Source organism: Acartia tonsa, chromosome 11 (assembly GCF_053477335.1).
Source record: "Acartia tonsa isolate MP-2025a chromosome 11, ASM5347733v1, whole genome shotgun sequence".
NCBI lineage: Eukaryota > Metazoa > Arthropoda > Copepoda > Calanoida > Acartiidae > Acartia > Acartia tonsa.
In genome coordinates this window covers 7,126,049-7,147,683 of record NC_137270.1, presented here as the reverse complement: position 1 = coordinate 7,147,683, position 21,635 = coordinate 7,126,049, and the positions used below count along the sequence as shown (strand labels likewise).

General features: G+C 32.7%; 3 protein-coding genes across 8 annotated transcripts in view; all 3 read left to right on the top strand.

Moving 5' to 3' along the window:
- glu (structural maintenance of chromosomes 4-like protein gluon) overlaps positions 1 to 903 on the top strand; it is a 35,703-nt gene extending 34,800 nt beyond the window's left edge. For 2 of the 4 annotated variants that reach the window (XM_080176153.1, XM_080176154.1), the window contains exon 38: positions 266 to 903. In XM_080176153.1, the coding sequence (XP_080032279.1) occupies positions 266 to 336 (71 nt within the window). In that variant the 3' untranslated portion in view covers positions 337 to 903. Of the gene's footprint in view, positions 1 to 261 lie in introns of all 4 variants that reach the window. The other 2 variants (XM_080176156.1, XM_080176152.1) reach the window with 1 other exon arrangement.
- LOC145331480 (rutC family protein HD_0322-like) lies at positions 897 to 5,820 on the top strand. The gene is made up of 5 exons (XM_080176169.1): positions 897 to 1,009; positions 1,727 to 1,811; positions 4,715 to 4,821; positions 5,035 to 5,095; positions 5,526 to 5,820. Exons 1-5 carry the CDS (start codon positions 912 to 914, stop codon positions 5,634 to 5,636), a joined length of 462 nt encoding a protein of 153 aa, XP_080032295.1. The 5' UTR covers positions 897 to 911; the 3' UTR covers positions 5,637 to 5,820.
- Positions 5,821 to 6,828: 1,008 nt separating this feature from the next.
- LOC145331474 (eukaryotic translation initiation factor 4 gamma 3-like) overlaps positions 6,829 to 21,635 on the top strand; it is a 42,127-nt gene continuing 27,320 nt past the window's right edge. For all 3 annotated transcript variants that reach the window (XM_080176159.1, XM_080176158.1, XM_080176157.1), the window contains exons 1-10: positions 6,829 to 6,954; positions 8,060 to 8,144; positions 8,886 to 8,992; positions 9,232 to 9,292; positions 18,213 to 18,317; positions 18,850 to 18,933; positions 19,444 to 19,569; positions 19,964 to 20,026; positions 20,779 to 20,888; positions 21,463 to 21,556. In XM_080176159.1, coding sequence (XP_080032285.1) covers positions 6,857 to 6,954; positions 8,060 to 8,144; positions 8,886 to 8,992; positions 9,232 to 9,292; positions 18,213 to 18,317; positions 18,850 to 18,933; positions 19,444 to 19,569; positions 19,964 to 20,026; positions 20,779 to 20,888; positions 21,463 to 21,556 — 933 coding nt within the window. In that variant the 5' untranslated portion in view covers positions 6,829 to 6,856. The remainder of the gene's footprint in view (positions 6,955 to 8,059; positions 8,145 to 8,885; positions 8,993 to 9,231; positions 9,293 to 18,212; positions 18,318 to 18,849; positions 18,934 to 19,443; positions 19,570 to 19,963; positions 20,027 to 20,778; positions 20,889 to 21,462; positions 21,557 to 21,635) is intronic.

The window sequence follows — 21,635 nt, the reverse complement described above, 5'->3', positions numbered from 1 at the left end:
GGTTAATTGTACTGTTTCATAGTCTTTAATTCTCCCTGCCACAATCAGGGGTGTATATTCTGCACAAGATTGATTTTTTTCCAAGGCTGCATAATATTTTATTCCTCCCCTCAACCCCCTAGTTTTTCCCAAAAATGGGAAAATGTTTTCAGTTCTCTTTATTTTATTCATTTTTTTTAACCCTTCCCTCATATTATTAGCAGGGTATCCCATGTACAATATACACCCCTGACTATAATCTAAATAATGTATCTGTTTCAGCCAGGTGTTAGCGGTGTGACTTCCAGCAGCCAAATACCGTCCTCTCAACCCCTTAGAGAAATGGAGGTCAATTAGAGTGGCCAAAAACCTGCAGAAATCTTCAAAACTGATAAAATAATATTATGTTAATAATAAAGACCTAAAAGCATGTCAATTAAATAATGTTTTTGTATGTATCAATATTATGTCAACTTTAATTACCTACTATAATAATCTATTTTCTTTGAAACTGAACATTATGTTTACTTTTTAGTTTCGAGAAAAGTATACCTAATATAAATGAACTAGTATTTAGCATTTTAATCGGTTTGAACTTATGTTCTCACCCTTAGATAGGTAAGAGTGAGTGGACGTGAAAAGTATTCCATGTGTCTAAACAAGAAAAACATTTCAAATTCAAATTGACTTCAATTATAAAGAAAATTCCTTTGCAGTTTTATAAAAAAAAACTATTGTAATAGTACCTGAAAAAATTGAAAACATTACGCTTAATAAAATATTACCTATGTAAAATTAATATCGTAGAAATTAATAAAATATTGTAATTTTATCATAACTTTGTGCTTTATTTTACCTTTAAGACACAATATTTTTGATATAATAAAAGTTAATCCAAAATATTATTGTACTTTTGTATTTAGATATATAAAATGGTTTTGAAAGATGGATTTACTAGTTATATGTTTGGTTTGCTTGGAGGGTTTAGCTCGCTAGGGCTATACTGTCTTTATAAGCATTTTTTAACTAGGTAAGTTAAATATATCTTACTGGCTCTGTCATAATTTATTAAACTTTTTCATACTTTTAATTTTATTTAATGCATAGGTGTATATTCTACACGGGATCCACTGTTAAAGGGGGGGGGGGGGGAATAGGATAAATGCTATGAGAAACTGTAAACAAAAGGCGGCGGAACCGCCGCAAGCAATCACGAAAAACTGCCGTTTCCTGTCATAATTTTTTTCTTGCTAAATTAAACAATTTTGATACAAACATATTTCTTTTCAAAAAATTTACATGTTTTAAGTGAAAATATAAGAAAAAGTTGGCTTAGATTATTTAAAATTGTTTAATTTGGCGAGATATGTGTCGATAGGGGCGGTTCCACAACCTTTTCATCATTTCCACATTGTCCTTCTTTAAAGCAACTGCTGTGGCAAATTTCAGTGCTTTAACTCTTTCTTTAACTTGAGTTCCTTTGATTTTTAGTTTTGGCTTCAAAAAGTGTCGCATCCGCCCCTTTTCTTTTGAAATTTGGAAGGGATTCCTACTCAATGTTTTTTTTCAAGATATCTTTTAAAATTATTTTGCTCCCCTTCCTATAGGATGTTATCATCCTTGTTTTTAGAAAACAATGAAAGTTGCCAACTAAAATGTTTTATTTTTTTATTTTAATCATATATAGAAATCGGCTATAATAACATTTATGCTAATCGTAAGTTGTCATAAAAATTCCATGATTTAGATCTGGTATTAAACGTTTGAGAACCCAAGATCCACGTTCATCTGGCGTAGTCATCCACAATGGAATTGTTTACACTGCAGGACAGGTATATAATGCATATGGTGATCAGTTCTAGCTGGTCTCTAGACACGTTCAGCCAAAATTTTGATTTCATGAACTCAAAAGCCAATATCATTTACTAGTGCCTTTTGTCTTCTAAGGGGGGGTGGGGGTAATGTAACCATCATGATCTGTAATCAATGCGCAAATGGCACTTAAAATCCGAATTTCATTATGAAACTTGACATGCATAAACCTTGGTAGGTCTATTTTCCCTAAATGGAACAAAAAGTTTAGCCGCTTTTTAGCTATTTTCAGGGCAAATCTACCATTAATTACATAGGAATCAACTTTTAATTCATTGTAATGCTACCAAAAACAATTTTTTAGATGTCTAGTACCAAACGCTTACCAACTACAACCGGCTAAAAACGGCTGGGAGCGGCCAAGAGTATAATGTGAAGATAAGCTCATCAATGGTCTTAATGAAACAGCCCTACCCGGCCATATCAAGAGATGGCTAAATTGTTATCTCAGAGGAAGACAGTCCTGTGTTCAATTTAGGAATAAGAAGTCATCCTCCAGAAATGTCCGAACTGGAGTCCCCCAAGGAGCTGTATTATCCCCTCTTCTTTTCAGCTTTTACCTGTCCAAAATTCCTCTCCCTCCCAAAGGAATTGAAATTGTGCAATATGCAGACGACATTTCTATATATGCGTCTGGAACCAATATAGATGCCTTAACTAGTCAAATAAATGCTTACCTGGAAATCTTGCTCAATTTTCTGGAAGAAAGGGAACTGCTTGTCTCACCAGAAAAGTCCACGGTAACATTATTCTCACCAGATACCAAAGATTATAAAATTCATCCTCAAGTCTTCCTCAGAAACCAACTTGTCAGATTAGAAAACAAACCAAAGCTATTAGGAGTCACTTTTGACTCATTACATAAATTTTGCCACCATATTCAAAATGCAATTGATAATGCTAAGAAAAAAATCAACATTTTAAAATGCTTAGCCGGCACCAACTGGGGCTGTGATAAGAAGACAATAATCAACACCTACAAATCAATATGCAGAAGTGTCTTAGAATATGGCTGCCAAATTTGGGCACCCATAATTTCTCCCCATCTTTGGAATAAACTGCAAACAATTCAAAACCAAGCCCTAAAAATTGCCACTGGATGCCTAAAAATTGCAAGTTTAGACCACATCCACCACGAGACCAAGGTTCTACCCGTTCAACCCCATGCTATGCTTCTGACTAAACAATTCTTGCTCACCAACCATCTACCTGGCCACCCTGGACAAAAACATCTTGACAGACCACCACCACCAAGAAATATGAAGAAAACCATCCTTCACTATAAAGACGACATCCAACAATGCCTTCCCGTCATTGATAAACCCAGCCACAAAGCTGGATTAAAACAACTACATACGACAGCAGTAAACAGAACCATCGCCAATTATGCTGATAATAGAGTTCTGAAACGGAAAGCACCACCTTTAAATATAGAGGAAGAAAGTCTGCCAAGAAAAGTCCGTACAGAATTATCCAGACTTCGGTCTGGATTTAGCAGAAATTTAAATGATTACAGAAACAGACTTGATCCAACCATACCTAATACCTGCCCCCTCTGCAATAACTCTCCACATGACGTAACCCACCTCTTCAACTGCCCCAACAATCCTACAACATTTAACCCTACAGATCTATGGAATAAGCCTAAAGAAGTGGCTTCATTCCTACAACTCAATAACGAGACTTAATGACAACCTGATACAAGAGAGAACGTGGCTACAATCATCATCATAATGTGAAGATAGGGATTGTGGCCCTGAAAATAGCCAAAAAAAGCCGTTAGCTGTCGCGTTACTTTTCCCATTTTTTTTATAGGGTAAAATAGACCTACCAATGATTACTAATGTCAAGTTTCATAACAAAATTCGAATTCTAAGTGCCATTTGCGTATTGATTACGAGATGGTTGCATTACCCCCCCCCCCCCCTCTCACCTTTTATCATTTTCCAAAACATGATTGTGGTCAACTTCAGGCTATTCTTTAAGTGTCAGCCTATTAAAACTGTCAATTTCCTTTTTTTTAAATTAACTGGTTTCTACAATATCACCTAAAATACCTAATATCTTTGCCTGTTTTCATCCAATGGAATTATTAACATCTGAGCTGGATCTTTAAATGATTTTAATGGTGATTTAGATCGGGGTGCGCCGAATTTCAGCAAATCACACCGCGGGATTTTTAGAATGCCGCGCTGTGATTGGCTGAAATTTGGCGCACCCCAATCTGGTTTACCACTAAAATGATTTAAAGATCCCGCTCTGATAAAAAGATATTTTTCAAGCTCTAAATTATATTTTATCCCCTAACTGGTACAAAAATTAAGTACCTTTCATTACAAAAGTTTTATTTCGTGATTTATCTACCAAACTAATAAAATCGATCATTCTTTGCTTCACTGTAAAAAGGTTGAGGTAGGATATGCTAAAGTTCCGTTAAAGTGTGAGTTTTCAGGCTTAAAAACAGTAGGTAGTATAACGATAATATTCACTAAATGATTTTTAAATTTTTTTTGTCTATAGGTAGCTCTTTTCAATAAGGAATACAATATTTAAAGAATATTATTGTTCTGCTACTGTTTTATGCCTTAAAACTGACACCTTTACGGAATATTAGCACAACCTACCTCCCCCATTGCTAGCTTCTTATCAGGAATAAGGTATAACCAACAAGCCAAATAAATCTAAAATAATATTTGGGAGGCAAATGTAGAGGTCGTCAATTTTACGATGTGTTGCCCCCCAACGACAGCTGAAAAACACGTATAGGTTTCGTGATTTTTTCCCGAATTAATTTCGTTATTGGTAGAGGCTGGCTTCTTATGTCTATGATACTTATAAGAATAATCATGGAATATAAATTAAGGTTGGAGAGATACCCAAATTGGAGGAAAGTGATATAACCGAACAAACTAAGCAAACCTTGGCAAAAATCGAGGATTTATTAGCAGAAGCTGGAACAGGCAAATCCAGGTTAGATGTCAAAATGAAAGATTTTTGTCTTTTCTGTCTAAAGATAGCTCCTTTAAATTATTGTATTATTTTGTTTGTTTTAATATTTGTTGATTATAGAAAATTGGAGATTTTATTTGATTCCTTGTTTATGCATTGTTTATTTTACCACAAGTCTTTTGAACTTAGTTGTGTAAAAAATAAACCAATATTTGTTTAAAATTTTAATCCTAGGTTGTTAGAAGCAAGAATATGGTTGAAGGATATCTCTAGAGATGCGCCTGCAATGAACAAGGTAACATTTGTTAATTTTTCAGTTGAATTTTAACAGTACAATGAAAAAGATTTTAAAAATTCAATGTTGCAGTCACACAAAGTACCCTCTTGGACACAGATAACTCTTTACCCCCCTTATTTTGTAATAATACATTGATATAGGAGGAGGAGTATAGCCTCGCATGGGTTAGGCACAGGGAAAAAAATATCCTTACTTGTTATCAATTTTATTTATTTGAAAATTTGTGTTCAACTGGCCAATTGGGCGAAATGACAAATTTTAATTTTACATGAATTACGTACCTAAATAATTAAGCTAAGATCTTAGTGGGCAAAGAGATAAACATAATTCAAACTATTAATATTAATAGAGAAAGAATATTGTTCAGAATTTAAAAATTGTTTATATTAGGTAGGTACTTTTATTTCTGATTAATAATTTTTTCTAGGTTTGGAACGAGTGGGTTGATCCAACAAACAAGGCTGTCCGCTATTGTGTCCAATCAGATATGGCCAGAGAATCTATACTTGTGGAGATACAAGTGGTTGCTGCGCGCTAGAGATGTCACTTAAGGGATAGTTCCATGAGAAAAAGACTTGAGCATGAAAGTATTTTCTATCCATGTGCTTATGATGAAAGTAATTTTATACCTCAGACATTTTTTATGAATCTATCCCTTTAATTGCGCTAACGAAATTTGTATTATCGGTACCATACCTAACCTATATTAGGTCCATTAAAATGCATTTTTAAAAGCGAAGCTTTTCTATAATTAGGGTCGGTCCGTCCGTCCGTACGTCCGTCCGTACGTCCGTCCGTCCGTCCGTCCGTCACGGATAGCTTTTTTCGTTAATTTAGACATGTTAGAATTGTCCTATCGATTTCAAATTTGGCATGGTGATTCCTTTAGTAGTTAGGTACGATTTAGAAAGCGTAGCAACTCTATAATCATTACCAAAATGTCCGTACGTCCATTTTAAACATGTTGATTTTTTTACTTTTTTAAATAGCTTTTTACGTTAATTTAGGCATGTTAGAATTGTCCTATCGATTTCAAATTTTGCATGGTGATTCCTGTAATAATTAGGTACGAGTTAGAAAACGTAGCAACTCTATAATCATTACTAGAATGTCCGTACGTCCATTTTAAACATGTTGATTTTTTTTTACATTTTTAACAAAAATTTGTATGTGACCTAATTATCCGATTGGTCTGATTTTTGGTATACTGATTCCTGGGACAACAAAGTACAATATTATAAGCGAAGCAACTCTATAATCAAGTCCTAAAAAGGTAAGTATGTCCATAATCATTATCCTGTATCAAGCAGTTTTCAACAAATTTACTTACAATTTTGCTTTGACTCTTATACATTCGCATTCTGATTATTCAGTTCTGACATTATACAAGTGTTAATGTCCGTTTGTCCTACTGTTTCAGAGCTTCGCTTTTATGGATGTTGTCATCCTTGTTGTTAAAAATATATTATGAAAAGTATGCCGTGTGAAAAAAACAAGAAAAACATTTCAGATTCAAATTGACTTCAAAATATATTATAGAAAATTAATTTTTAGTTTTATTAAAAAAAATCTTTTGTAATAGTACCTGAAAACATCACGCTTAATAAAATATAACTTATGTAAAATTAATATCGTAGAAATTAATAAAGTATTGTAATTTTATCCTAACTTTGTACTTTTACCATTAAGACACAATATTTATGATATAATAAAAGTTGATCCAAAATATTATTGTACTTTTGTATTTAGATATATAAAATGGTTTTGAAAGATGGATTTACAAGTTATATGTTTGGTTTGCTTGGAGGGTTTAGCTCGCTAGGGCTATACTGTCTTTATAAGCATTTTTTAACTAGGTAAGTTAAATATATCTTACTGGCTCTGTCATAATTTATTAAACTTTTTCATACTTTTAATTTTATTTAATGTATAGGTGCAGGGTGTCGGAGCCGTATAATTTTGACGCGACTCCGCGGAGCCGTATTTGGAAATACGGCTCCAGCTCCGGCTCCTACCTTAAAATTAATATATAAATTTTTTTTCATTATTGAATTTGATAAAATAAATAATATAAAACATTTTGCTTTTATTTGATTAAAGCTATATAAAAGTAGAAGGATGTGTGTCTATTTGTCAAGTAATAATAGTTTTTCAGTTTATTTTATGGAAATAGACTGTTGCCAAAAAATAATATTACTTTAAAAAAATCATTTTTAGCAAATCTGGAAACGGAGCCGTTTTTATTGAAAAATACGATTCCGGCTTCACCAAAAATGTTGCTGCTCCCAGCTTCCGGCTCTGAAACACTGTATAGGTGTATATTCTACACGGGATCCCCTGTTTAATGGGGGGGGGGGGGGGAATAGAATAAATGCAATGAGAAACTGTAAACAAACGGCGGCGGAACCGCCGCAAGCAATTACGAAAAACTGCTGTTTCCTGTCATAATTTTTTTTCTTGCTAAATTAAACAATTTTGATACAAACATATTTCTTTACATAAAATTTACATGTTTCAATTGAAAATATAAGAAAAAGTTAGCTTAGATTATTTGAAATTGTTTAATTTGGCGAGATATGTGTCGATAGGGGCGGTTCTGCAACCTTTTCATCATTTCCACATTGTCCTTCTTTAAAGCAACTGCTGTGGCAAATTTCAGTGCTTTAACTCTTTCTTCAACTTGAGTTTCTTTGATTTTTAGTTTTGGCTTCAAAAAGTGTCGCATCCGTCCCTTCCCTTTTCTTTTGAAATTTGGAAGAGATTCCTACTCAATGTTTTTTTTTCAAGATATCTTTTAAATTTTTTTTGCTCCCCCTCCTGTAGGATGTTATCATCCTTGTTTTTAGAAAACAATGAAAGTTGCCAACTAAAATGTTTTATTTTTTTATTTTAATCATATAGAAATCGGCTATAATAACATTTATGCTAATCGTAAGTTGTCATAAAAATTCCATGATTTAGATCTGGTATTAAACGTTTGAGAACCCAAGATCCACGTTCATCTGGTGTAGTCATCCACAATGGAATTGTTTACACTGCAGGACAGGTAAACAAATATGCATATGGTAACCAGTTCTAGCTGGTTTCTAGATTAGACACGTTTTAGTCAGTTTAAGCATTTTAGGTACCTAGCCAACATTTAGATTTCATGAACTCAAAAACCAATATCATTTACTAGAGCCTTTTGTCTTCTAAATATTATCATTTTCCAAAACAGGATTGTGGTCAACTTCAGGCTATTCTTTGAGTGTCAACATTTTAAAACTGTCAATTTAAAAAAAAGATAAATTGGTTTCTTTAATTTTACCTATAATGATATCTTTGCCTGTTTTCATCCAAGGGAGTTATTAACATCTGATAAAAAAAGATATTTTTTAGCTCTAAAATTATCTTTTATTACCTAACTGGTACAAAAATTAAGTACCTATCATTACAAAAGTTTTATTTCGTGATTTATCTACCAAACTAATAAAAATCGATCATTCTTTGCTTCACTGTAAAAAGGTTGAGGTAGGATATGCTAAAGTTCCGTTGAAGTGTGAGTTTTCAGGCTTAAAAACAGTAGGTAGTATAACGATAATATTCACTAAATATTTTTTTTATTTTTTTGTCTAGGTATAGCTCTTTTCAATAAGGAATACACATATTTAGTGAATATTATCGTTCTGCTACTGTTTTAAGCCTTAAAACTCACACCTTTACGGAATATTAGCACAACCTACCTCCCCCATTGCTAGCTTCTTATGACTATGATACTTATAAGAATAATCATGGAATATAAATTAAGGTTGGAGAGATACCCAAACTGGAGGAAAGTGATATAACCGAACAAACTAAGCAAACCTTGGCAAAAATCGAGGATTTATTAGCAGAAGTTGAAACAGGCAAATCCAGGTTAGATGTCAAAATGAAATATTTTTGTCTTAAACATATAACCTTCTAATTTTCTGCCTGTCAAAAGATAGCTCCTTTCAATTATTGTATTATTTTGTTTGTTTTAATATTTGTTGATTATAGAAAATTGGAGGTAAACGATTTTATTTGATTCCTTGTTTTGCATTGTTTATTTTACAAGTCTTAAACTTTTAATTGTGTAAAAAAATAAACCATTATTTTAAAAATTTTAATCCTAGGTTGTTAGAAGCAAGAATATGGTTGGAGGATATCTCTAGGGATGCTCCTGCAATGAACAAGGTAACACCTTTTAAAATTTCTGTTAAATAAATTACATGTGGGTAGGTAAGTTAAAAATATATATTCAAACTTTATTATAAAATCGGCTTTAAACAGTTAATAGGATTGTTTAAGATATAGGTTATCATACTCTCTTTAGATACTCCTATCAAGACTGCTAGCTGGTATTTCCCTATTTACAATTATATTAAAAAAATGTTTTTTTTTAAAGGGGGGGGGGGAAATGTGGTGACTCGTGCCACGACATACCAGCAATTTTATTTTGGGCGCTACTCCCTTAGTTTCAGAGATAATTGGGTAAAATCTTTTGGGCTGGGTCACTAATTACCCCATGTTTTGGTATCTTTTAAAAAAAAACGGCGGCAGGACCGCCGTTCACCGCCATTTTCCGCCGCCGCCAAAAAAATTTTTTTTATTGCATTTCTCGCCGAATTAGGCAATTTGGAATCATTTGAGACCATGTTATTTTTTTTCAAAAATTTTTCCCCTAATAACCAACCCTGTGGGTTCACGAAGTTTTAAGATTTTTTGGATAGGCCTCCAGGTTCCGGAGCTCCAGGCCTTCAGGTGGTCTCTGTACAGGTAAAAATGAAAAAAAAATTTACAAATCAACTTATAAAACAAAATATGCATCTTTTTTCTTCAAATATGTGAATAATATTAAAAAATATTTTGTTTTATAAGTTGACCTGTAACTTTAAAAACAATTTTTTTTTCATTTTTACCTGTACAGAGACCACCTGGAGGCCTGGAGCTCCGGAACCTGGAGTCCTATCCAAAAAATCTTAAAACTTCGTGAAATTCATCATATAAGAATGATTTTATCATTAATAACCTTTCCTCTGAGTCCAAAGATAAAGCCTAGGTGCCAGGTTTACGCAAATGTGTCAAAATTCCCCTCCCCCCCTTTATCATCCATAGTCTTAATCCCCTTTGATCCCTGAGAGACATAGATTATTAAAATAAGGGGGGGGTTTTTAATGCAACCATCTCGTAATCAGTGAGCAAATGCCTCTTAGAATTCGAATTTCGATCTGATATTTTGCATGAATAATCCTTGGTAGGTCTATTTTCCCTAAATCGAACAAAAAGTTGGAAAAGTAACGGCTAACGGCTGGCGGCTCAGCAGTTTTGCCATTTTTTGGATATCTATAATACAAATTAGTCACGAAACCTCTCTCCACATAATACTCGTTGCCACTCCAAAACACTATTAAACGGTTCTAGACGGTAGCTGTTGGTACTAGAAGTTTTAAAAATGGTTATTGCTATCATTTAACATGAATTAAACCAAAAATATGTTTTATAAAGTTGATTCCTACGTAATTGATGAAGGATTTACCCTAAAAATAGGCAAAAAACGGCTAAACGGCTGAGCCGCCAGCCGTTACTTTTCCAACTTTTTGTTCGATTTAGGGAAAATAAACCTACCAAGGATTACTCATGCAAAAGTTTAGATCGAATTTAGAATTCTAAGTGCCATTTGCTCACTGATTACGAGATGGTTGCATTAAAAAAACCCCCCTTAGTTTACCAAGAGTTTAACATAAGGGATGTTAAGGGATAAGACAATGGATGTAAGTTAAAATCATTGGTGGAAAAGTTAAACATTTGTAAAGCCAACAAATGATATTATTTTATGAAATATTGGGGACCAGTATAAATTATATTCCAATATCCCCTCCATCCCTGTCATAATTATTAAAGAGAAAACATATTTAAAGCTACAATAAAAGGGATCTTAAGGGATATGACAATGGACAATAAAAAGTTATACATTCCAATAATTAAAAACAAATTAATCAAAATTTAATAAATTAGGAGTTACCCATAGTTTCAGAACCAACGAGGTTATGAAACTTTGGGTACCTGTAATGAATTAATAATCATAAAAACCATTAAAAACTGCAACAAAAGGAACAAATGTACGAGGGATAAGACAATGGACAATAAAATTAAATATATCCCCCTTGATGATAGGCAAATTACCCCTTATGTAGATTAAATTTATTGGTGTAAAACTTTGTTTACTACTTTTTTTAAACAAACCAATCAAATAATCAAATTAAATTAAAGTAGCCATAATTTTAAAATAAAATAAAATATTTATGAAACTTTGGATTCCTAACGAACCAAAAATCATACAACCATTAAAATAAGGAACAAGTTTTATTATACTAGCCCTCTATACTAGCTCTCTTCTTAAGGGATTTGACAATGAACAATAAGGGGGGGGGGGGGGTTTAATGCAACCATCTCGTAATCAGTGAGCAAATAACACTTAGAATTCGAATTTCCATCAGAAATTTTGCATGAGTAATCCTTGGTAGGTCTATTTTCCCTAAATCGAACAAAAAGTTGGAAAAGTAACGGCTAACGGCTGGCGGCTTGTTGTGGAACTTATAAAGTGGCTAACAACTAAAAATTATAACACCAGACATCTTCTTATTTTACAACGTTTATTTACAGTTAGGGAATTAAAAGAGACACTCGATTTTATGTAACAGCAGATACATTATTGCACGTTCATAAAACTACAACATATTATAATATTAGCATTATGAAAAAGATATTAAATAAAAGAATGAAAATAAAGAAATAAAAACCTTACTTGTTGGTGCCTTTAACCCTTACAGATCGGGGGGGGGGGGCTCAAAGAGCCCCCCCCTCTAGTTTTTTCAATCTCATTTTTTTTGTAGGTAAGATCGAGAGCTGTAACTTCATGACTTTTTAAGTTTAGTAATTATACGTCGGCAAGAGTTGATTTTATTAGGATATCTGGTCTGTGTCGGTCGTGGCGTCCGGTCAAAGTCGGTTGGGTAGCAAAAAAAATTAGAAAAAATTATAAATAAATCTTAATTTCTACATTATGACTTTTGTGTATAAGGTAGAAAACTAAAATTTTTTTAGTGAATACTTAGATATCAATGACCATCTGAGAAAAGTGGTGTTATGACCATTTGACCGCTCCCTGACCGACTTTATGACCGATTTTTGTCCGGCTTTTACTACAGACATATATCATGAATATCGTGGCTTCTATTACAGCTAGAGACCTATAATTTTTTTTGGTAAATCCTTGAGCAATAATAAACAGATAAAAATATTAATTTGCGCCGCCAACCGCCGTTTTACCGCCGAAAATGGCGGTTTCCGTTATTTGCCGTTTTTCGGCGATGATCAGAAAAAGTAATTTTTTTGTTATGAAAAATAAAAGTTCGTCATAAAATTTGGTCATCCTAGCTGCAAAATTGGCCGCTCTACAGCTGTTTTAAAATTTAGCAGCTGGCCGCTAAAAAGCGGCTAAGGAGCGGTCTGACTGCTATGACTAGAAAAAGTAATTTTCTCTAAAAATACACATGAACCACCATAAAAAAATTTTACGTCTTTATCTGTACTAGGAGCCGAGATAGAGGGGGGGGCTCTTTGAGCCCCCCCCCCCGATCTATTAAGGTGGGAATTAGGGCCCGATCTGTAAGGGTTAATTAAGTTTCACAAGTATACTGAATTAACCTATTGTGATGGTTGTGTCAGGTTGTGTCCCTGAAACACGCCTTAGGCCCTATATAGTAAAGTGTTCTGCTGGGTAGTTATCCCCAAGCATACTGACTATAGAAAACAACTGGCTATATCATTGAAGCGTACGAGCTTATATACCCGCTAATGTTTACATTAGGAACTGGTTTTCAAATGTACTTAATAAAAATGTACACGATTATTTCAAAAACACAAAATGGTATCACTACTTTTTAAGCAATATCATAATAAAATAACGTTAAAACATAAATATAAGGATTTAAATAAATATAAAAATATTAATTAAAAATATGTTTTGTGTGCATACAAAACGACGGATAAATTATACAACACTGCGGGCCCCAAGGTAGTGGACTCATTTTGTGTTGTAATGCAATCAACCTGTAGAATATGTAGGGCTGGAAGGCAAGGTAGTGTCCCCTGACAATCTTGCAACCAGGGTAGTTTCCCCTGGCAATCTGGTGAACAGGGTAGTTTCCCATGAGAATGTTGAAACTTAGGGTAGTATCCCCTAAGAACACTGAAACTTAGGGTGGTATTCCCTGACAAGAAAAATAAAGCAACTTTTGGCCTAAGATTATAATAAAAGGGAGTTTTATCCCTATAAGGAACTATATCTAGGTAATCACTGTAAAAATATGTTTCTAAGCTATTATGATGAATAAAATCATAACTAGAAAACTGAAGGTTTCTAGGAATCAATTGTGGAGTATTCTGATTCACTTTTGGCATATCAAAGAACTTTTGTGCACTTTTATTTGTGCTAGAAGAAACGACTTGTGCAAAGCAACAAAAAATCAAAAAAGGATACATATAATTCCTAAAATAGTAATTAGAATTGTATTTCCTAGGGACATTAGAATCAATTACATTTCTTGACTGTTGGTTCACAGATTTAAATTTCTTCTTAGGTTTTGACTTTCTAGCATTTGAAAAATTAGGTCTTATCACATCTTGAATATTGTGAAAGTCTATGTGATTAACATTAAAATCAATCGTAGATTTGTTAACCTGATGGAGCTGAACATAGCTACCAGGTTTATAACCAGTAATATTATCTAACTTAGATAAAATGCCCTTTACATCCTTCTTGTGGTCAGAACAAACTAAAACATTTTTAGGTTTGGTTGGACAAGATTCTTTGCAATTAGAGCAAATAAGATTCGAAGGTACATTAGACATATTATTACAAACATTTTCTGTCCCATTACATGTATCACTAAGACAGGTAATACAAAGAGAATATTTCATAACATTATCAAATCTTTCTTGTGGCATTGCCTGACAGAAAACTTTACATTTGCCTATTGAATGAGAATAAGGATCCGCCAAAACGTCATGCATAAAACATTTAATCCTAATATTACTATTAGTGTTTTTATCAACAAAGTTCTTTTGCCTTTGACTTGAAGCATAAGCTGTTTCAGACTGAACATAGTTAATTTCACTATGACCTTTTTTCCCATCTGTCAAAGATGGACACTTAGCAATAGCATATTCTAGATCACTAAGTTCAACAAAGATGTAATGTTTAATAATTTCAAACTCATCTTTATCACAAAGCTGACCATGATTATTGCGCTCTGCCTTAGATAATTCTTTCAGAACCCTTCTTTTATGATAATCAGGTAAAATCATTGTCAAATGCTGAAGAAAACTTTGGTTATATATTTCATTGCCTAGATCATTTACTTTATCACTATGTGCTTTAACTAAAGTTTCAAGACCAATTAAGCATTGATAGTAAGATCTCAAATATAAAGTTTGAACCTCTACATCTTTTAGGCTATACTTGAGTTCAGTAAGATGAGCTTTTTTAGCATTAACTATTCTACGAGAATTGCCAAATTTTGACAAAAGATAAGATACTATGCCATTGTAATCATTATTGGCATAATAATGAGACACTTCACTTGCAATATTTGAAGATAAACAGTTTTTAAATAATGCAGCTAATTTAGTGGATTGTTTAGCTGTACAATACACTCTTTCAAACTCACTAAGAAAATCAAAAATATTTGAGTCTGATTTCCAACCATCAAAAGGTTTTATTTTGATGGGTTCAGTAAATGTTTGGTTATCATCTACCAAATCAATTTTCATAAATTTAATTATGATCATAGACTCAAGAATCCAACTATCAGCTTTTACTATAGCATGAGATAACTTACAAATTATATTTCCATAACGTGACTCATCACTTGAAAGATCATTACAAAGTTTATTTATAATTTCAACCTTTTTCTCTAAATAAGGTATATCGGTCACAAGAAGAGACTTTAGCCTAGCTTCTGAACATGAATTGTCAATAACTTCTCTTGTTATAAGAGCGATATGATTTATATAAGATTCGGCTAATGCTACATTTGCATTAGTTACTGCATTAGTGTCATCACAAATAAAGTTCTTAGAATTTGCTTCAAAAGACAATGAAGATCTTATTTCCTTCATTTTTTCAACTAAAGTTTGGACCTTATCTAAATATTCAGCTGATAATTCTTGAAGATTTTCATCCCCATTTAAAAAAGCAAAATCTAGAATATCACTTAAATAGTTTACTTGATGTTGCATAAATTTAAATCTTTTTTCATAATCAGATTCAGTAAGCTGCATAATAAAGTTTTTATCACATTTATCAAGATACTTATCAATAAGCTGGATTTTTGCATTTAACTTAAGTTCAGCTGTTTTTAAATCATAGTAATCATGAAAATCACTTGGATTTGACAAAATACTTTGGTTGTCTCCATGTATTAAGGGAGAAACAAAATGTTTGTTAGCACTTGAATTAGGCATTTTAAAATTATGTTAATGCCTTAAATCAATAAAAAAAAACTATTTAGGGATGCTTTATATTTCCCCCAATGTATTTATTTAAAGGGTTGCTTATAATTCCCCTCTAAAATTTAAATTTCATAAAAACCACTTTCAGGTTATCAACTGTGAAAATATTTTACATTTCCCTAACTGTTTAATAAAACTAAACGTTGCTCTGGCAGTTGCTATTCAACAATTTTATGAATGTTGTGGAACTTATAAAGTGGCTAACAACTAAAAATTATAACACCAGACATCTTCTTATTTTACAACGTTTATTTACAGTTAGGGAATTAAAAGAGACACTCGATTTTATGTAACAGCAGATACATTATTGCACGTTCATAAAACTACAACATATTATAATATTAGCATTATGAAAAAGATATTAAATAAAAGAATGAAAATAAAGAAATAAAAACCTTACTTGTTGGTGCCTTTAATTAAGTTTCACAAGTATACTGAATTAACCTATTGTGATGGTTGTGTCAGGTTGTGTCCCTGAAACACGCCTTAGGCCCTATATAGTAAAGTGTTCTGCTGGGTAGTTATCCCCAAGCATACTGACTATAGAAAACAACTGGCTATATCATTGAAGCGTACGAGCTTATATACCCGCTAATGTTTACATTAGGAACTGGTTTTCAAATGTACTTAATAAAAATGTACACGATTATTTCAAAAACACAAAATGGTATCACTACTTTTTAAGCAATATCATAATAAAATAACGTTAAAACATAAATATAAGGATTTAAATAAATATAAAAATATTAATTAAAAATATGTTTTGTGTGCATACAAAACGACGGATAAATTATACAACACGGCTTAGTTGTTTTGCCATTTTTTGGATATCTATAGTACAAATTAGTCACGAAACCTATCTCCACATAATACTTGTTTCCATTACAAAACTCTATTAAACGGTTCTAGACGGTAGCTGTTGGTACTAGAAGTTTCAAAAATGGTTATTGCTTTTATTTAACATGAATTAAACCAAAAATATGTTTTAAAAAGTTGATTCCTACGTAATTGATGATGGATTTACTCTGAAAATAGGCAAAAAACGGCTAAAAGGCTGAGCCGCCAGCTATTACTTTTCCAACTTTTTGTTCGATTTAGGGAAAATAGACCTATCAAGGATTACTCATGCAAAAGTTTAGATTGAAATTCGAATTCTAAGTGCCATTTGCTTACTGATTACGAGATGGTTGCATTAAAAACCCCCTCCTTTGAAAAACAAAATTACCTTTCTGTGGATAAATATTATTTGGTAAACTCTGCATTAAAATACGATAATAGCACTTGGAAGTTTTTGGAAGACTGACTGACAGACATACAAAGTAATTTATAGAGTAGCTTCGCTTAAAACAATTAATGGAAATAAAATACGTGGATTTTATCAGAAGGGAAAGTTTTTTGTCAATTAAGGTTGCTAATATTTATATAATTTATTGGTCAGGTCATTCCTACATTAGGAGGGGAGGGAAAGAGGGGGTGGTTGGGGGTTTATTGTTATATTAACCAGCTTTAAGAAACATTTTATTAGTGCCGAATCCCTTACGTATTATATATTAATTGTCGTATCTTAACCTACCTTATTCTTAATAGTCAGTTTATAGGTCAATTTCTAATATTTCCGTAAATCTATGTGTGAAGTAATAAGTATTATATACGAAAATGGGTTAATTTTTTATGTAGATTTAACCGTTCGGTAGCTAAACAGAAAAAAATACATATATTTAATATTATTTTGAAAAATAACGAAACCTTACATGACGTCACTATCATCAAAAATTATGTTTTTGTTTTTATAGTTAGAAACCTTCCCGGGACCTATGGGAAGCTACCCTGTTAAGGAGAACACGATAAGTTCAGCGGTTAGCGAGATCCTTCGGTACAAACACACAGACAAACATCCTGTTACTTTAGTATAAGCATATTTGGTACTATATGGTATTACTACATTTATTAGTTTAAATTTTGGTACTATATGGTACTATATGAAAATTTTTATGTACTAAATATTTGTAAATTTTGAGTGGTCATTCCAATATCAACCCACCTTAATGTATACTTAATTTATCGTCCATTAAAAGATCTCTGAATAATAAAACCAATAGTTAATACTTAGGATTCGGATTTGTATTTTTTTCGGATTCCGGATTCTAGCAATATTTTAAAATGCTTTTTTTAATTAAAAAATTTAAGTGCTACATATGTCCTAAAAATTAATGTTCTTGGTGTTCTCTATAATTCACTTCCGAGAATCTAACCAGATTTTAAAAGATATTATATATAATAATGATAATGACAAGTATTAAAAACTCAAGACGCTAATTTTAGCCTACCAATTAAGAATCCGAATCCGCTATTAAAAAACGGATTCCGGATTCGGAATCCAAAATTGGCCAAAAATTGGGCGGATCCCAGATTCGGATACAGATTGCCAACCCTAGTTAATATTAATAGTGAACAGATGTCTTAATCACTATATAATCTATCAATATAAGTAATTTCTATCTAATTCTAGACATATAATAACCATTTATTTTCTATCTAGAAAGTTGAGCTTCGTAAGTCTGACAAGGCGTGGATGCCAGGTGTGGCTGCCAAGAAGAAGGGAGCTGATCCTGAAGGCGACGATCTTGAGGAGCTCAAGAAGAAGGTAAGCAAACCAATGCATTGGACTGTTTATTACACTAGTCCCCAAAGTTTTATAATAACGTTTTCTTATTTGTTGGCTTAACAACTTGGGGGACTTTTGTTGAATTTGGTTGGTTGGTTCATTGTGTTGAGTATCTAAACGTTTCATCCAGATGATGGGGTAATTTTGTATATTATCATTTTTTATGTACACAGTTTATAGGTCATTGTCTTATCCCTTTAGTTCCCTGCATATTTAGAATTTTGGGGATTCCAAATGACCATATATCAGCCAAAGTTAGGAGGAAACATTTTTTTCTCGGCTGTTATTTAATATATCCAGCTGATTTTTTTTGTAAAATAATTTTCAAATCTCTAGAGTTCCTTTAAAAATAAAAAAACTGGATATTTAAAAAAAGGAATATCTAATTTATGAGGCCTTGCCAACGGTAAATGAGATCTCAAGAACAGACGGAGAGACATCGTTCTACTTTTAGTTTTTAATGCTCAGTTTTCAAAATAAATAGATTTTTAATGTCTTTATATAATTGTAGGTGCGTGCTATTTTGAACAAGCTGACTCCACAGAAGTTTGAAACTTTAGTCAAACAATTCCAAGAACTTCCAATTGATACAAAGGTAAGATTTTGTAATAAATGTATGTACAGATGTATAATCCAGACAATTACCTGGCCCAAGTGGTGGGGATCTTTTTCGTCTGCTAGTACTTTGCTTTCTGCTCTTTTTTAGCGACTTGGCTGTGTTTGGATTTTCGACGGTTTTGGCTGATATTCAAAGACCCAATTGAAAGTCGGCACAGGGTCTCTACCCCGTTGGTAGAGATACGTAAAGCTCGTGCCCCCTCTATTCTTTTACTTGTTTTTTTAAACAAGAAATAAATTATTTACTATGTCTTTTTGAAAAGATACTCATTTATCATTTGTATGGCCTTAGAGACCTCCCAAAACAGTCCACGATTCTGTAAAACTTTTTAAGATTGGCATTTCTTGGCCTAAAAGAAACTTAAGTGGGTTCAGTGGCAAGCGAGATTCTTTGCTACCCACATACAGATAGACATCTGGATACTTACATAATAAAAGTACGCTATCCTTAAAGTTTTCATTTTTAAAGATCTGTAAATTTGTTAAGGAAAAAATGGAGTCTGCTATGGAGCTGGTGTTTGAGAAGGCTGTTGACGAGCCCGCATTCAGCGTCGCCTACGCCCAGATGTGCCATAATCTTGCACAAAGAGAGATCAGCGTCGGCGAAGAGAAGGTAAGATTCCAAGTCTAATTAATAGGGGAGCTTAATGGAAAACATAATGGACGATAAATTGATATACATAATACATCCTCAATGATGATGAATCAATATTATATCTACCTTCTGTAGATAAATATTAATGGTTAAAAAGTTTCAGAAAATGATTTCTAGATTTTTATGGTTTGTCTTGACATGAAAGGACAGTTTTCTTTTTTTACGTTAAAAAAAGGCATTAGTTATCATAAAAATTCAAGGACGTGGGAATGATATTCTGACAAACAATTCTTACCCATCCCTCTTCACTTACATAAAAAAACAAAATATACTTCCACATACGTGATTTTTTTTTAGAAATTATTTTTCCAAAAGCTACCCATGATAAAAGTTAATCTTGTTTTTAATTTAGGTCAAGTTCCGTACAATTTTGATCCGTCGTGTGCAGAAGGAGTTTGACAAGGATTATATGAAGGTAATTTTTTTATTAAGAATCATTATTGCGTCAAAATGTATTGTTTTATTGAATCTTATTTGACAAAATCATTATCTCTTGTCCCTTACGCATTTTTAATGGATAGACACGCTAAAATAATTCAGCCCACATAAGATTTAACGTCACCTGAGATAAGATGAGACGGAGAGAGGGGTTGTTATTAGGCTACCCTCCCTCCTCCAAAATAGTTATCAACCTGCCCTGTAATCTATTGAGGCATCAGGGGTTAGCGAGATCCTTCGCTACACACAGACAGACCTCTTGTTACTTTTATATGAGGATGATTAACATTATTATTAGGGATGGCAATCCGTCAAATTTTTGGACCTGATTTGGATTCGCGTTCTTAAAAGAATCCGTCCAAAAAATTGTGGATTCCGGATTCTTATTTTTGGCGGATTCGGATTCCGGATTCTAGCAATATTTTAAAAGGCTTTTATTAAAAATTTAAGTGCTACATATATCCTAAAAAATAATGTTCTTGGTGGTCTCTATTACTATAATTCACTTCCGATAATTGAACCAGATTTAATAAGATATTATATATAATGATGATAATATTTGCCTTCAAAAAGGGGGAGTTGAAGAAAAAAACTCAAGACGCTAATTTTAGCTTACCAATTAAGAATCTGAATCCGCTATTAAAAAACGGATTCCGGAGTCGGATTCCAAAATTGGGCAGATTCCGGATTCGGATACGGATGGCCAACCCTAATTATTATTTAACTTAGGATGTTGATATGGAATTGAAGAAGAAATCTGAAGATGCCTCCCTATCAGAGGCAGAAAGGAAGATGGCCAGGGAAGAATTTGAAACACAAGAAAGAAAAGCCAGAAAAAGGTAAAAATTCCCAGGGAGGGAGGTGACATTGGGATGATTGTACATTACACATTATTCGTTATCATAATAACAAAAAAACATTGGTTGAAATGAAAAGTATTTATTAATCAAAATCAAAGTGCCCAAACTTGATAAGAAAACAAATCAGAGAATGTATTTTTAAAACTATGGGCACTAATAGTCCAATTATTTGTTAATTAATAGTCTATTGGTTAATCCCATCAAATCAATGAAAAACGCCAATAATTAGAATATTTATTATAAAGAATTCAGATGTAACCATAGGAATTTATTTTAAGATAAGACAATGGAAGAAAAATTGGTGTACATCCCCAATGATGTCACACAAAAATACCACTTCTTTAGATTACAATTTGTGGTTTAAACTTTTAAACTCTCAACTTAATGAGCCAACCAATCAAAGTTGAATAAAATTCCCAAAAGTTGTTAAGAATAAGAAAACGTTATCATCTAACTTTTGGGACTAGTGTACATTGTGTATCTTTTTATTGTCCATTGTCTTATCCCCTAAAATATCTGCATAAACTTGATTGCTAATCCTTGTATTTCCTAGGTCTCTGGGTAACATCAGATTTATCGGAGAGCTGTATAACCTGCAGCTGCTGACCCTCAACATTATGCACGACTGTGTTAACAAGCTCATTTCTGTAAGTTTTTATTCCAGTTTAGCCTCTAAACCGATTAATATCCGCTGGATTAGATCCGGTTCTCAGCCATACTGAAAAA

Excerpts from the sequence above, each read along its gene's own strand:
- LOC145331480 (XM_080176169.1), top strand. The coding sequence starts at position 912 with ATGGTTTTGAAAGATGGATTTACTAGTTATATGTTTGGTTTGCTTGGA. Across the intron at positions 1,812-4,714 it reads TTGTTTACACTGCAGGACAG|GTTGGAGAGATACCCAAATT; the intron begins GTATATAATGCA and ends ATATAAATTAAG. Across the intron at positions 5,096-5,525 it reads ATGCGCCTGCAATGAACAAG|GTTTGGAACGAGTGGGTTGA; the intron begins GTAACATTTGTT and ends AATTTTTTCTAG.